Genomic DNA, 17457 nt, shown 5'->3' on the forward strand with positions numbered 1-17457 from the left:
ACAAGACACATTCACTAATATCTACAATATTCACTACTAATGTTTAACAGAGCAGTAGATGAATATGCAATGGCATAAAAAATACTAGAGATTCACTTCGGCCAAAACTATGAAATCACCTTTATACAACACCTCCAGGCTAGACTGAAAGCAGCAATATTAACAATACGTGACTGTCTTCATGTTTTGTACTATACTATGTTTAAATTTTAAATATTATATATAATATATATTGTGTACTAGACAGCCTTTCTGAGTTGCATATAAAAAGCACATCACAACAAAACAAAGTAAAACACAAACGAAGTCATGACTGGGTAGCTTTAGACTGAAGGGTAACTGACCAGCTTTAGAAATAAAAAGGAAGGCACCAGTGAGTTGGAGACATGAATGATGACAACCTATTTATGCTCACGTGTGCTATCAAGTCATAGTTTTACTGCAGGTACTGCAGGAATTTGGGGGCATGTATAAATGATCCATATTAGCTAATAAATTTAAATGGGACAAAGATTTGGCCATGGATTTTGAAAAATACTAAACAAAGTCCACTATCTTTTCTTTCCTATATGACCAGGGACCTACCCTTTTTTTTTTTAATTAATAAAGAAATGAGTACTATTCTTCCTCCACAAGCAGCGAGTCAGTCACTGATAAAAAAATGCTTATTTTATCTCTGGCCTATGATACATGGCAGATACAATTATATACTCAAATTAACTCACTACAAGATCTGTGTAAGGAAAAACACAATAGTGGCTAGAAGAAAGATCAGCTTTTCTTAGGGAATTTCTACTTTGGATAGAGTACTGAGAAAATAAGCTCACTGGTTAAGAGCTTTCAAACTTTTCTTCCCAAGTGATACACCTATCACACTTGTTTACCAAATCACACAGTTCACCAAAACTTTCAATTGGTATTATTCCACTGGAATAATAGGCTCTCTAGAGAAAACTGCAAAGAAATGAATATTTAGACATCATTTAAAAATAGTATCCCACAAAAACAGTGAGTCAATGAGGTTTCCTCACTGAATTAGGAGCTAATGGCTAACTTGAATAGAGACAAAGCAGCTTGAAATTTCTAGTATTCAATCAATACCATTTCCTCACTTAGAAAAGAAAGTACTGGAGATCTCTGTGCCATTTCAAGCTACCCACTTGTGTTGACAGGGGATTTTTTGTTACTTTGACACTTAAACCAGAATATTGCTTACACATGAATGTAGGTTATTTACATTTTTTTTTTTTTACTTTTCCCTCAGTTTTCCCAGCCTTTTAGGTTTGATTCTAGATGTTTAAAGATACCATGCTCATGAAGGATTCCTAAATAGCTTACTGAAGGGCTAAAACAACAACAGTAACAGAATTCCATTTATATATGCTTCAGAACTATAGATTTTGAAGCCCATAGTGTAGGTACTGAATATAGCTCACATTTAAAAAATAAGGCTTTTTCCAAATTTTGGCCTAATACAATAATAATGATAGTATTATGTATTATAATAACAAAAGTGACATAATAACAAAGAAGTTAGAAAGAAATCTATGTTTACCCCATAAAACCACCAAGGTCAGCTTTAAGCTGTTTCCTAGAATTTGTCTTCCCTTAGTTCCTACAAGGAAAATACCAAAGCATTATTAAATACTTAACAAATGCTTATAGAGCAGAAATTTATAAATTAGTGGAGTTGATGGCAGTCCTGACCCACATCAAATCTGCCATGACTGCACTGGCAAAATGCCATCAAAATTAAAGGTAGCTCTCTATATAAATTATAGCCTAGGTTTCTGTTACAGATTTATAGACTGCATTATATGTATAAGCTGTCATTTATGCCTAAGAAAACCTAAGACAGTATAGCCAAGTGATTTTAAAAGAAGGCTTTGAAATCAGACTCTCTGGGTTCCCATCCTGACTCCCTTTAAATAGCTGTGTGCACTTGGGAAAACGATTTAACCTCCCTGATCTTCAGCTTCCTCATCTGTGAAGCGGGGATAATAACAGCAGCTACTGCATAAGGTGGTTGTCAGGACTCGAAGAGATAATACATATAAAGTGCTTAGCACAGTGCCTGGCACATATAATTGCTTAACAGACATTTGCTATTATTAGCATTATTATTTTGATACATTTAATGAACAAAGGTATAGCAACAGGATCTCTGAATACATAATCTTTAAAAAATCTAATATTTCATGTACTTATCACTACAAAAAAATTTAAGCTATAATTCTCCCTTTTATTCTAGCTAGAGAACATCTTAAATTTAAGAACTAATCTGATTTCATATAAAGGGAGTAAGAACATATTTTGAAAACAAAAAGAACATAAGCTCCAGCAAAGTCCATGGAGAACCGCAGGCACACAGGAAGCTCAGCTGTTCTTACACACTCAGACACTGGTCAGAGTTTCAGTTAATGCTGGCTAAGCCATTCTCAGCACCTTCAGTCAGAAGCACTCCATGTTTCACTCCAAGGGCAGCATGAAGAACAGTCTTTCCTCCCCAGCCTGGCAATCTCTCTGGTGTCACAGAGCAGGACCCTGCCTGCCACACATGGACCAGGCCTCTTTCTTTGGATCCTTCAGCCTCTGTGGAACTACAAACATCAAAAAAAATTGCTTAATTGTTTCTGTAGTTCAGCACTATACCTCTTGTCCTTAATACTGTCATGAAGATGTATACCTTTTACCAGTACATGGGTGACTGGGTCAGAGAGGTTAGCACCTATTTTATGACTTGGTTATAACACAGAAGCAGAGGCAAAACAACTATTTATATGAGACCCTGAGGACAAATCCACAAATTACTTATTTCTATCTAAGAAGCCAACAAAACCTGGGCTATTTTTTGAAGTTTTTTGATTGAATAACATAAAATTTCAAAACTCTAACTTCTCAATACATTAACTCCTTAGCTATTAAAGTTACAACATATCCAAAGTTGGAGTCTTATTTTTAAATTTTTTTAATTTGAGAGAGAACAAAAACCAACAAGTAGATATCTGATGAGAAAGACAGGAGCAGTAGAGATCCTTATTTCACTTTATGCTGAGTTTAAGCTCTATAATTCCTATTTAAATTTTTAAGAGTCAAATTTATAACAGGTAAAATCCTTCATGCTTTACTTACATTTTAGCCAAAGAATTCTATTCATCTGATGACACTGGCTCAAAAATCATAAAACACACAGCTGTGTAATAATGATCATATCCTAACTGCCTCCCTTTCCAAGAAAAGGGCACATTAACATACTCTGGATTTCCTTTATATAACGTCTTCCTTTGTGTCACCACTGATAGGACATTTCTTTTTTCATAATCTTTTTTCTAGAACACTGATGCCAAAATGTTAATGATGTTCAGAAACTTTCTTTGACTTCTTTATTTTGCAATACCTAGGATTTTCTCTATTTGTGCTAAATAATATTCCTGTAAGTTGTAATTGGGCACATCCATGGTTTTATGAAAGGGAAGCCACAAACCTAACCTCTTTTTCAAAAGATCGTTCATGACAAGTTTTCCACGGATATAATTATAATTAATAAGGCTACCTTTGAAAAACTGAAATTATGGAGGAAAAAATGGCTTCAAAAGCTTTACAATGAGAAAATGAAGACGTTCTGTGCCTTTAGTAAGAAAGGGACCAGCAACACAGTGAACCACTAACAAGCTCTATTGCAATTATCTTTCTCTCTTTGCCAATCAACACAAATGTCGTTATTCCTACTTAATAACCATCAAGAAGAAAATTAAACTGAAGAGAAGCTACACATAAGTGGAACTGTTTGTTGTGTTTTCCTAGAAAGACAGAGGAGAAGGAAAAAATGGTTTTACCTTTTCTTCGAGTCCATCGGTCAGCGGGGACACTCCATCACCAAATCATTCTCTCCTTGCAAAAGGTAAAGACCTAAACAGCAAAACACAGGTAAGCACAAAGAGCAGTAAAAGAACCCTTTGCTGTTTTATCAGTCAGATTTTTCAAAAAAAGAAAAAAAAAAAAAAAGGCAGCCTTCCAACAAGTGCACATTCACTGGGCAATAAATATGCAGCAAAACTATTTAAACTATTTCATATCCCGCCTGCCAAAGTTGAATCTCTAGACTGAGCCTGCCCACTAGCTTATAAAAAATGCCTGTTGAACGTCAAATGTAATTTCAAAGTGAGAAAAGACTACCTATGACTTCGCTGTACTTTGTCAGGCAACAGACTTTTTTCGTTTGTTTTATTATAAAGAAGTGGAATCTGAAAACTCAGTGTGTTACATATTCACTACAAACACTAAGGCTACTTTTAAAATGCTTCTGGGACATATGTACACTTAAATACCAATTAAATAAATAAGAACTTCTACAATCTCTCCAGTAATGTATCAGACTGAAGCAGTTTTAATTTACATTTTCCAGCAATGCTCACACACAAAATTACATCATTAGACAAAGTTCTCCATTTATTGGAACCAGCAGTATTTTCCCCAAATCAATCTTAATTCAAAACCATAATCCAAAGGGCTAGAAGAAAGAAATCTGAATTTTAAAATATCATCTGCCATTTAATAGAAAAGTTATATGAAAATAACAGTGCCAATATCATGATCCATCATTTCAGCAACTCAAAATTTAATAAAGTTAGAGTTAGCAATAGGAACAGGCAGACAGAAACACTCAATGCATTTCAACTTAGAAATTCACATTTTTAAGGGCACCAAAGCTCATGAAAATAAGGGCAATTTTAGATGTGTGAGTGATAAAAATACTGGGGCCAAATGTATTATTGTCCTGCAAAAGGATATGGCATAATCACAATGCTCTGCAAACAGCCCACACCGGCAGGAGAGATGTAAGATCCATCTGTTTACTCCAGGTTGCCTGTGAATTCTTACTGTTTCCCATCTGTATATCTGGAGGAAATTACTCTTTACCTAGTGTTTATTTTAGAAAGGTTCTGAATCATTCCAAGTCGGATGAAGGGTACCATGTAAATGAAAGATATATTTGAATAGATTTAGCCAATTCATTGGAAGAGACCCTAATGCTGGGAAAGATTGAAGGTGGGAGGAGAAAGGGGATGATAAAGGATGGGATGGATGGATGGCATCACCAACTCAATGGACATGAGTTTGAGCAAACTCTGAGAGATAGTGAAGGACAAAGAAGTTTGGCGTGCTGCAGTCCTTAGGGTCGCAAAGAATCAGACATAAATTAGTGAGTGAACAACAACACTTAACACTTAATAAATGATTACTAAGTGGTACTATGCTTTGTGTGTGACAGTTACTAACTTTTAGTAAAAGGTACAACTCGATGAACAAGAGTCTGAGTGAACTCCAGGAGTTGGTGATGGACAGGGAGGCCTGGCGTGCTGCGATTCGTGAGGTCGCAAAGAGTCGGACACGACTGAGCGACTGAACTGAACTGAACCATTCACAGCATACAGAAAAGTTCTGAGGACAGGTCTAACCTTTGCTTATCTATCAGAGATCACAGAGTAACTGGTCCCTTGATACAAGTAACAGTGCCCTGGAAGAAACCAGAGAACTGCTCCGGGAGGGAGCAGCAGTGCACAAACACAGTTAATGCAACTGACTGGCTGCCCTTGGCTGAACTGGCAATCAAAACTGTGGAGAACCTTTCGGTAAAGTGACTGAAGCAGCCGACATATCCTCCCTTTTGGGGTCCTTTATTTTGAATACAGGGCTTTCTTAAAGTAGATTACTCCTTATGCAATATGATTTCTCACCAATAATCATTTTTTCAAATCCAAGTGAAATTAAAACTCTACAAACTGTTTTGCAACATTCCTTTGTTACTTTCTATCTATGGTAGGGAGGATAATGATCCCCAAGATGTCCATGTATCCTAATGTCCAGGACCTGGGAGTATATCAGGTTACATGCAGAGGAGAAGTAAAGCTGCTAACCAGCTGGTTTTAAGTTGGGGAGATGATTCTATTAATAGCTATCCAGGTGGACTCAGTATAATCACAGAGTCCTTAAAAGTGGGAAAGAGAGGTAAAGGAGAGTTCGAGAAGGAGATATGATGATGCAAACAGGGTCAGAGAGCTGCTAAACTGCTGGCTTTGAAGATGGAAGGGAACAGCCAAAAGCCAAGGAACATGGGTGGCCTCTAGGAGCCGAAAGGGGCAAGGGAATGGATTCTTTCCTAGAGCCTCCAGAAAAAAACACTTCCCTGATGACACACTGAAACCTAGAGAGACTTGAGTCTGACTTTTAACCTAAAGAGCTCTAAGATAATAAGTTAGTGTAATTTTGAGCACTAAATTTGTAGGAATGCTATAAGCAGCAACCAAAAGCTAGTACATTATTTCACAGACATCTTTATCAAAATTTATAGATCTAATTTTGTTTTAATGGTGTTTAATATACTTCTAAGAAGATATGCCCACCTGAAATTCAAATATGGCAATGAGAAAAAAGGAAATGACTACTAAGGAAACATAACTAAAAAGGAATATTACAGCTAAACGTGGAAAGCTTATAGTTTTACCTCACATACTTAAAACATGTAGCATTTACCAAATCCAGTTAACCCAACATACTTCCTCAACTATGTACCCAAACAGGAAAAATAAATTAAAAAATTTTGTTTTCCTAATATTTTTATGATCCCCCGCACTCTGGGAAATCTGTAAGACTTGCCTCAACCATTCAAATAGCATTTAAACTTGCTTATGTTCTTCTGCTGTTTAACATTTTTAATTGTTATAAAACTGCCTAATTATGAGGCTTCTTCTGAGGATATTTCTCCCCAGGTGAGTCAAGATCCCCACACTCTGCTTTTCTTCTGTTACAGTAACTTTCCCTAACAGCCTTTATCATATTAAGTAGCTCTGACCCAGAAGCTGTGTGATATTTACAGAGTCAAATAATGTGGGGTCCTCTTTTACTTCACCTGGCCTTTCCAGACCCCAATGGCATCTGTAAAAGAAGCAAAATAGACTCTGGCAGCCCCTCCAACTACTAAGTACTATGAGCCACAGAAGAAAGCTACATTCAGTTTAAATATACCCCTGAACACTTCAAATGATCTCCTTCACAGTGAAATGTAAAGTAATCAAATTCTCAGATGACCCTTTAAAACAAAAAGCAAATCTTGGTTCTTAATGAATTGATTCCATTGTTAGATCCCGGTGGACACACAACCTCCCACTACATTTAACAGAGAGATAAGCTAACTTGTACATGCAGAGGATATGGTTTTAGTACCATGATCTGGAAGTGCCTAAAAAAAAATATCTGGTCTAGATGTTCTAATTATCACTAGAAAGAAGAGCTGCAAAGTATCGACAGGTCCATGATACCATAGCCAGAAATCCAAAGGCCAAAAAACTCTGAAAATTAAAAGTTTTTTCATTTAAGTCTTCTGGTGGCAAAACTTAATCTGACCTAAACTCACCCAAGAGCAAAACCTGACTAGAACTAACGTGAGGCTATTTACTTTTTACCCCTTTAATGTACATTTTCATAAGTTCTGTCACAGAAGTATTAATATGATTGTAGGGTGGGATCAAAAGCCCCACAGGAAGTGTTATATATGGTTTATGCATCTTAGTCCAAAGATCAGAAAAACTCAGTTTCAAAACAAGTCTTGCCCCAAGGGTTACAAGTAAGGGACTGGGAACCTGTATTCTAAAACTATCATTTTGGTAGGCATCCTCAACTTTTTAATGGCAATGACTTACATCACTTGTTTCAAAAGTTTTAAGTCAATTTTACGGTGAACAGTCACATACAGTGCCCAAATGAGTTTTGTTAGGAATACACTCCCTGAAAATACTCTCTTGCTTCATCTGAGTGAAGGAAGGAAGACTGGGCTCTTTAATTTCACACAAGGCTACCCATCCGGTGGAAAGAGGTAAACAAGGTGAGAGGTGCTGTGTCCTAGAACAATCAGGACTTAGTGATGTATTAGATATAAGGGGGGAGATAAGGAAGGAGGAATAAAAAACGACCTCTGACTTCTGCCTTGAGCAACTGTGTAGTGGTACCACTTACTGAAATGAGGAAAAGTGAGGGGACAGGATTCTGAAGTGGAAAGTAAGATTCTGGTTAGACAAGAATTTTTTTTTCTATAAATTTAAGGTGCCTGTGAGAAATCCAAGAGTACATATCAAGTGAGCAGCTGAATATATGAGTATGGTGTTCAGAAGAAAGGTCTTAACTGTTGACATGAACTTGGGAAGCATATGGACAGTATCTGAGATCAAGACAATGGATAGTGACAGTGGAGTCCATACAAAAGAAAGGGAAGGCACAGAATCAAGCTGCAAGATGCCTGGACAGACTGAGAAACAAACAAGGACTGAGGTGGGAAGTGGCTTGAGAGGTAGAAGAAATGTGAGTCAGATGTGGGCACACAAAGCAAAGCAGAAAACGCTTCCAGCAGGAAGGACTGATCAGCACAGCTGGGGTCTCAGCTGGGGACTGAAAACCAGATGAGAGCAGGCTGACTGTAAGTGGGAGGTGAGGACACGAAAATAAAGTTGGTGCAAATGATTCTTTTAAAAAAAGTGTTGAAATGGCAAACAGAAAGGAGCAGTTGCTGGAGAGAAACATGAAGATGAAGAGTGTATTGGGGGGAGCAGGGTAAGATGAGAGAGAGCTGAACGTGTCTGCAGGACGATGACACTGATCCTAGATAGAAGGGGGACAAGGACAGAGGGCAAAACCAAAATCCTGGACAAAGTGGGAAAGGACAGCATTCACAACACACATGCAGTGGGACTGCTCTTTCATGAGAGGAAGGGTCTACATTTCAAGAAGAAACAAAATGGCAGGTATAAACACAGGCAGGATTATAGATTTCGTGGTGGGAAGATAAGAGTCCCACAGGACAGCACCTGTGCCTAGGACTTCACCGTATGTGTGCTGTGTTTTCTAATCTCACACCTGGGCTCCATTCATTCCATCTCTGTTTTATTTTGCCACATTAACATATTTCTGTAAACTGCCTTTTAGGAACAAAGTAGAATATAAATAAACATTTTAAATATGGAACAGAAATATGTCAATGAACTATTATCCCCAATGCAAAGAGAAAATTAAATTCTATGTATTCACATTTAGTAAACTTTATTCTCTGGACAAAGTCCATTTACCTTAATAATTTAGTCAAAGTTAGTATACTAACTTTAAAATGCTTAAATTTCAACAACTAACACCATATGTATTTTTCTTACCTACTATACTTCAGGTATGGAACCAATATAAAACTTCCATGGAAGCCCAAAACACCTTATGTTCTATTATATCCCAGCTGCTTAAAACAGTCCTGATATAAAACAAGTACTCAATAAATACCTGTAGACAAACTGTGCTGTGCTGTGCTTAGTCGTTCAGTCATGTCCGAATCTTTTCAACCCCATGGACTTGCCTGCCAGGTTTCTCTGTTCATGGGGATTCTCTAGGCAAGAATACTGAAGTGGGTTGCCATGCCCTCCTCCAGGGGATCTTCCCAACCCAGGGATCGAACCCATGTCTCTTACATCTGCACCGGCAGGCAGGTTCCTTACCACTATCAGCACATGGGAGCTGACCACCCCTTAAATCCTGACCCAGAGTTCAGGGATTCAGTAAATTAATGCATATAAATAAAGTCAGTAGGATGGCCTAGAAAGTACTTACTACTTATAATGCTGTTACTAATGGGATAATGCACTTACTAAGTCATTGATTCAAAATATAAACTCCGGGAGGTCAGAAACCATGACTTATTTATTGGTAAGCTCTTGTACGATAGGAACCATTCATTAGGTGCAAGCTGGCTACACATAAGAGTACCCAGTGGAAGACAACCCTTGATCTTAAGTTCCTGTCCACAGACTTTCAAATGATTAGGTTTCTATGCTTATATATAATTAAAAGTCAGTTTTAGACACAAAAGGGAAGTATCTTCACATAATAAAAACTCTCATCCATACTTTGCTAATAATCTTCCTAACAAGGAAGATGCTTTTCTTTCATGCCACTTCACAGATGTCCGATAACGCAGGAGAGAACAGGCCCTTTCTCCTTAGCCCATGGAGACTTTGTGGTGTAATCAGGGGCATTAAGGCTTCATAGTCTCTCTCTTTTTACTTATTTTTATTCTTTTATGGCCTGCTAATCTCACCCTGGGGGCTTCCCTGGGGGCTCAGTGGTAAAAAAAATCCACCTGCCCAATGCAGGAGACACAGGTTTGATCCCTGGGCCGGTAAGAGCCCCTAGAGATGGAAATGGCAACCCACTCCAGTATCCTTGCCTGGGAAAACCCATGGACAGAGAAGTCTGGCAGGCTGCAGTCCATGGGGTTGTAAAAAGTCCAACACTACTTAGTGACAAAACAACAACAACAAATCTTACCCTGAAACCTATTAAAACTGTATTCTTCTAACTGTTGAGAATCTTCTAAAACGAATATTGCTCACGGGAGGGGGGGAAACATGGTAAAATAAATATCCTGCAATATCCACTTAGCTCTTTTTTGCACTCACGGCATACCTCTTTGAAATGCATTTGTTGGAAATACTAAAATTCCAAAGAAACATTCTGATAAATATTATAATTCTGCAAATGAATTTCAAATTCCCAGGTACTGCAACCATTTATGCCTATTATTACTTGACAGTGTATAACTTATGATATAAATTATGTATGTATATATATTTATTAATATATATTTATATAATTATTCCTTTAATAGTTTGCTACTATTCTTTCATTAAAATGGCTGCTTTTAAAAAAAAATAGGCATTCTAGAAATACAGTTCAAAGTATGTTGACTTATTTATTTTACCGATCAATAATACCCAGTGCTTAAGGTCAAAAAGGGGACACACAACAGGGAGTACACATGCCAAAATATACTGTTCTGGAGACATATTTCACTTAGAGTATTTTGAAAGTGCTAATAACAGGTATCTTGATTAGGCCTGAAAATATTCTTTTTAAACTTGTGAGTTATATTAGGGATCAGCCACTAAACTGACTATTTATAACTCAACCATTTAATACATTATCATCATGTTTACTTATTAATACCTGTAGAAAGAGAATTATTTTGTTTGAGCAATAACTAGAACACCTGCATTCACAGTATAAAACTTAGGATTACTACACTGTAATGAAATTTAACCAATGCAAACTTGAAAAAAAAGTAAATGTTAATGACTATATGATACCTACAGTTATTTTGTATCTAAGTCACTGTCCAAATTCCCTTCAGGGTTTTAGGATACAATGCACTCCCCTACACTCTGAGAGTTCACCATCATGCACTTCTCAAGGGTTTCTAGAACTTGAATTCCCCTGCAGCCTCTTAAGAAGGATCACTCCTCATATCCTAAGGAAAGCATGTCTCCCAGGAGCTCAAGTCAAACAGCAGAATAAATCTGAATTAATAATTGGTCTGGCTCCTTTCTTTAAAAAGCTTTACACAGTGGATCTGCACTGGCACATTCTTTTCCTGCTGCAGGGAGAGGAGCTACAAAGTAAAATAAAGAGAGCATATCGGAAGAGAGCCCAATTATAAGTAAAAATTATAAGGTTCTAGTTTCACAAACTACCTTAACCATACACAAGTCTTTAAAAATACAAATCCATCCACCTATCATTCCATGTTAAATTTTAACACATTTTCATATCTGCTTCAGCTCTCTTAAAACAGAAGAAAAAGTTATACAGAGACCTGAAGGAGTTCTATCCAAACCTTCCTTTTCCAGGGTTACCCACTATTTCTAAAGTTAATATGTCTTATTTCCATGTATAATCTTGTCCGTTTATGTACTTTCACTAGATATACACATAACAATAAACAGTATATATTGTTTTAAAACTCTACACAGTTGCATAATACTGTGTGTATCTATCCTTTGACAATTGTTTTTTTTTTACTCAATATTATGTATCTGAGATGTATCCCATGTTGATAAGCAAAGATCTAGTTCACTCATTTTTACCAGGGGATAGTATTTCATTGCATGAATAAACCATAGTTTATCCATTTCCCTACAAAAGTATAGCTGGATTGTTCTACTTATTGCTATTTTTTAAGAACTGCTATCATCATCTTTGCTAGATGTTTGCTTAGGAAATTGCCCCTAGTTAAGAATTCAGCTCAACAAAAATTCAGGTTGTGGAAGAAAATAACCCTAGAATGAAAAACCTACCCATATCACACTGACCCAGTCTTTTTTCCGTAAGAGTTGAGAAAGCTACATTTTCTTCAAAAACTCTACAATAAAAGATTAAGTCTACAAGAGACCCCACAAAGTATTCGTTACCTTGCTGATTTGAATATTTGTGCTCTAGCCACACGGAGAAGGCAATGCCAACCCACTCCAGTACTCTTGCCTGGAGAATCCCATGGATGGAGAAGCCTGGTAGGCTACAGTCCATGGGGTTGCTAAGAGTCGGACACGACTGAGCGACTTCACTTTCACTTTTCACTTTCATGCATTGGAGAAGGAAATGGCAACCTGCTCCAGTATTCTTGCCTGGAGAATCCCAGGGACGGGGGAGCCTGGTGGGCTGCTGTCTATGGGGTCACACAGAGTCGGACACGAGTGACGCAACTTAGCAGCAGCTGCTCTATCCACATGGATCAATTAATTCACCTATTTAACCAACTGCTCATCTGTTCTATCAATTGTGTGATATAGGCAAATATCAGGACAAAATGTGAAGATAGCACCATTACATCTATAGAGGAATGGGAGGTGGGGACAGGAAAATAAATGTAGTGCTAAAAAGAATCAAGTCCAAGTTGTAATTTGTGGTTCCCATGCATGTTCTTGAGGACTGATATCCTGTTAAGCCTACTGCTTTCATATTACTGATGACTGAATTACCTGGTCATCAATGAACAGTTAAAAGACAAAATTGCTAAAAAAAACAAACAAACAAAACTAAGTCTACTAGAATTATGTATATTCCTAATACAATCCGAATATGTGGTAGGTTTAATTTCACAAAGTAATTAAAATCCTCACAGCATTCCCCTGAGTGTCTGAGAAAAGAACTCAACCTCAACACTTTTTATTAAAGCAAGGCTTTTTTTACACCAGCTCAAAAATCACCACTCGTTACTTACTTCATAGTTTTTCAACCCACTCCTTACCTAGTCTCATATTTATAAAGAATTACAAAAGGTTTTTACAAGTCAGTCATATTCTTTGGAAATACTTTTAAAATGGACCCAGCAATACTACACTAAACCCATGTTTTTCATGAAAAGGTAGAGGATAGTACTCTTTCCATCTAATTATATGAAAAAAATCAGCTTTCAGTGACGTTCATATCATACCTTTTGCTTCTTTAACAGTCAAAATGTTCAAAGTCAGTCAATGATGATCTAAATTCTGTAAGGCTCAAATCTGAAGAGAAGGGATTCCAGTTCACATTATTCAAATCAATTTTAAAAACAAGGGGCTTACATAATGCCACTCAAATTCTCCCCCTCAAATTACTTGCTTGGTACTTTATTTTCTGCATCATTATCTTTTCAAATTTTAATACTGTGAAACAGCAACAGCTTTTAACATTTCTCCTTATAACTATGAATCTTACATCTGCCAATACTAGTCACAGTTTGCAAACTAAGTAATTAATTTAAACTAGGTATAGATTCCATCAGCATTTTCCCTGTTAAAAGGCTCTAATGGAACACCAAACTTACTACAGACCAACTTGAAATCATATTTTCTCTAAATATACCCCTGCATCATAAAACTATCTGGAAACTAACCCTTGATATTAAAAACTATAGCTCTTTTCTAAAAAAAAAAAAAAATGAGTTCTCTTTCACATCATTTAGAAAACAGTAAGTCAGTGGGTCATGGTGTAGTGGAAAAGAGAATGACATAAAATGGCTAAATGTATTGAATATTTACATACAGTGCCAAGTTCAGTAAAAAAGAAAAAAAATACAATAAATGAACCATTACATGTAAAGGTACTGTTATGAAGAAAGTACTTTTATCCCCAGTTTAAAGATAAGGAAATTCAGACAGATGAGGAGCTTGCCCAAACTCAAAGATGTAGGTTGATGGGGCTCCAGGTACACCCATGTCTAAAGCCTAGGATCTTCACCATTATGCTTGTATTATTAAGATTAAAACACTGTAATCTACTGCAAAAACAAATTTTTCACTCTTTTAAATTCTTAAAGTATTCACTAACTCAGAGGTCAAGTGGCCACTCCAAATCATCATCCCTATCTATGATAAACTGAAAAGATACCGGACCAACAGGTTTGCTGAATTTCTGTACTTGTTCAAGATAAACACACATTACACAATTTTATTTTTTAAAAGCCTTTTAAAGAACATATACAGCCACCAACAAATCCAGAAGGCAACAGAGTAAGAATGAGCGTTTGTTGCTGCTGCTATTGTTCAGTCGTCCAGCCGTGTCCAACTCTTTGCGACCCCGTGGACTGCGGCACGCCATGCCTCCCTGAACCTCACCATCTCCCAAAATTTGCCCAAGTTCATGTCCATTGCATCAGTGGTGCCATGGACAAATGGTGAGCGTGTGTATTCAACAGTTATTTCCTTTTCCATTCTAAACCCAAAAGAAAATATTGTACTTAGATAAGCCACTTCAGCCCGTGTGTTTTTCCTCATCAACAAAGCCCTAAGCAATACACTACCGCTTTAGCCAAACATACACGGAGGACCAACACCAGCGTCAGGACCATTTCCTCACGAAAACCCCTGTGTTATTTTCCTGCCTTCACTTGTCAAAAGAACTTACCACCCTCTGCTGGATCACTTGACACGCAAAAGGATTAACCTAAACTCCTAATTCTTAATATCACATTTTCTTTTTCCACGACCCCCTTTTCAAGTCCGCGAAACCCTTGGTCCACTGTCCACCGCGAGCTGCATCCAGGGGCAACCCCTCCCGGGACACTCACCAAGGTTCGCTGCCAGGGACCCGAGTTTATCTGGTCGGCGCCAACAGTGGGCATTCAATAAATCCTCCGGAATGAATGGCTGGAAGGCAGCGTGGGTGGAGGCGGGAAGGGGGGACGCGAAGAATTTCAGGAGGCTGAGGTCTCCGCAGTGGCGCCCCGTCTGAGGAGGGAGGAACCGGGGCGACTGGGAGAACCCGGGGCCGTTGGGTGCTCCTCGACAGGCAGGCGCAGCGGGGCGGACGCTGGCTTGGGAAAACGGGGGCGCCGTCTCCGCGGATCCCCGCAGAGCGCTCCCGGGCCTCTGCCTGCGCCTCCGCCTTTCTCTCGGACCCCGGCCGCCCTCACGCTGGAGGGCCCGGCCGGTCAGCCCTCCGAAGCCACGAGCCAACCCGGGACCCGCGCTCGCTCACCTGACGCTCCACCAGCGGCGCCGCGGTCTGCATCCGGCGCGAGCCCCGCAGCTCGGCGGGCCGTGAGATCAGCTGATTCATGGGGGGCGGGGCTTCTCGGCTGGGGCTGGGCGGCTTGCGAGTCTGAAGGCGGGAGGAGATCACCCCCGAAGTAGGTGGGGTCACATGCCAACGGCGTCTGGTAGGGATCAAAATTACTCAAGGGGCGGTGGGGGCCACGGGCAACGTCCCCGGGGCTACTTGCCTCTCCCTCAACACCAGGCAGAACCACCCCTCCTGAGATGCACTTGGACAGTGACGTAACGTGGCGTCGCCGCAGCCTAACTACCCGAGCGCTTCCATGGTAACAGACGACTAGGAGGGTGGTCGGGAGCCGCAGTTATTTTATTGCTACCTCAAACTGCTGAAGTCCGAAGGGTAAGCGCTACACTTGAAGGCGAAGAGGCTAAAATGTGAAATGTATTCAGACTGCTTTGATGGACTGTACCTACCCTAACGGTAGCCGCTTGCTCCCGCGAGAATGACGTCATCGCCATGCGGCGCGGGTTGGCGCTAGTGTTCATGCTGTGTTTATACTGTTATTTATTTAGACTCCAAAGGATGGAGTCTGGTCGGACGGAATGAGTTGGTCTCTCCTATGATTCCCACTGGGCTCTCGAGTGTACAGTCTTAGTAAAGCCAGTTTGTTTGCCCAGCACACATTTTCACGACCATCTGCTTATTGCAGTCACTACCCAACCCCGACTCAACTCGACCCCCCTAAGTGAAGATTTTCTGGAGACGCCACTCTTGGCAGAGAGTGGATGCAAACTTTACGGCTCGGCAGTGTGCCATCGCTGGACTTGCAAACCTGTATTCAGACCATCAGCGAGAGATGTGCAGTCAGGGTCTCACCGTCCTGTGCATAAATGGTCTATTGTGTTCTCCAACATCTTCAACTCAGTGACCTCCTTGATTCTCCATCACCTGCAAAACCGTTAGCCTGTAACAATTCAAGCTTGTACACTCGCTGCAGTGCTGGAAAAAACATAACCCCGAGGATTCCTACCACTGCAAACCAAGGGCGTCCCAACTTCAGTCAGGACTACCATGTACAATATACAGCCTGTGGCAAGGCAACCTTGGTGAGCCCCAAACTGTCCTTAGTATATTGCTACTCAGAATTTCTCCTGTCCCTATCTCCTGCTATTCCCAATCGTCACACTCTGCTAAGTTCTTACTGAACTCTACCCACACACCCGTTCTGGTGCAAATTTTAAAAAATAAAAAAAGTTTGCTTCCTACATTTCTGAGGAAAATGAGACCAGTAAGTTAGGAAGCAACAGTTAGAACTGGACATGGAACAATAGACTGGTTCCAAATAGGAAAAGGAGTAGGTCAAGGCTGTATATTGTCACCCTGCTTATTTAACTTATATGCAGAGTTCATCCGGAGAAGGCAATGGCACCCCACTCCAGTGTTCTTGCCTGGAGAATCCAAGGGATGGGAGAGCCTGATGGGCTGCCGTCTATGGGGTCGCACAGAGTTGGACACGACTGAAGTGACTTAGCAACAGCAGAGTTCATCATGAGAAACACTGGGCTGGAAGAAGCACAAGCTGGAATGAAGATTTCTGGGAGAAATATCAATAACCTCAGATATGCAGATGACACCACCCTTATGGCAGAAAGTGAAGAGGAACTAAAAAGCCTCTTGATGAAAGTGAAAGAGGAGAGTGAAAAAGTTGGCTTAAAGCTCAACATGCAGAAAACTAAGATTATGGCATCTGGTCCCATCACTTCATGGGAAATAGATGGGGAAACAGTAGAAAGAGTGTCAGTCTTTATTTGGGGGGGGCTCCAAAATCAGTGCAGATGGTGATTGCAGCCATGAAATTAAAAAACACTTACTCCTTGGAAGGAAAGTTATGACCAACCTAGATAGCATATTAAAAAGCAAAGACATTACTTTGCCAACAAAGGTCCATCTAGTCAAGGCTATGGTTTTTCCACTAGTCATGTATGAATATGAGAGTTGGACTGTGAAGAAAGCTGAGCGCCGAAGAATTGATGTTTTTGAGCTGTGGTGTTGGAGAAGGCTCTTAAGAGTCCCTTGTACTGCAAGGAGATCCAACCAGTCCATTCTAAAGATCAG

The 17457-nt window shown here is 39.4% G+C and overlaps 1 protein-coding gene across 1 annotated transcript in view; it reads right to left on the reverse strand.

Moving 5' to 3' along the window:
* The window catches only part of ALS2 (alsin Rho guanine nucleotide exchange factor ALS2), a 59750-nt gene extending 44352 nt beyond the window's left edge, over positions 1 to 15398 (reverse strand). Inside the window, exons 1-3 of the mRNA XM_068969245.1 lie at positions 15325 to 15398; positions 3837 to 3909; positions 2446 to 2600 (exon numbers count right to left, since the gene is read on the reverse strand). Coding sequence (XP_068825346.1) covers positions 2446 to 2600; positions 3837 to 3853 — 172 coding nt within the window. The 5' untranslated portion in view covers positions 3854 to 3909; positions 15325 to 15398. The remainder of the gene's footprint in view (positions 1 to 2445; positions 2601 to 3836; positions 3910 to 15324) is intronic.
* Positions 15399 to 17457: the final 2059 nt, after the last annotated feature.

The sequence above is a fragment of the Capricornis sumatraensis genome, chromosome 3 (genome assembly GCF_032405125.1).
Source record: "Capricornis sumatraensis isolate serow.1 chromosome 3, serow.2, whole genome shotgun sequence".
Classification (NCBI taxonomy): Eukaryota; Metazoa; Chordata; class Mammalia; order Artiodactyla; family Bovidae; genus Capricornis; species Capricornis sumatraensis.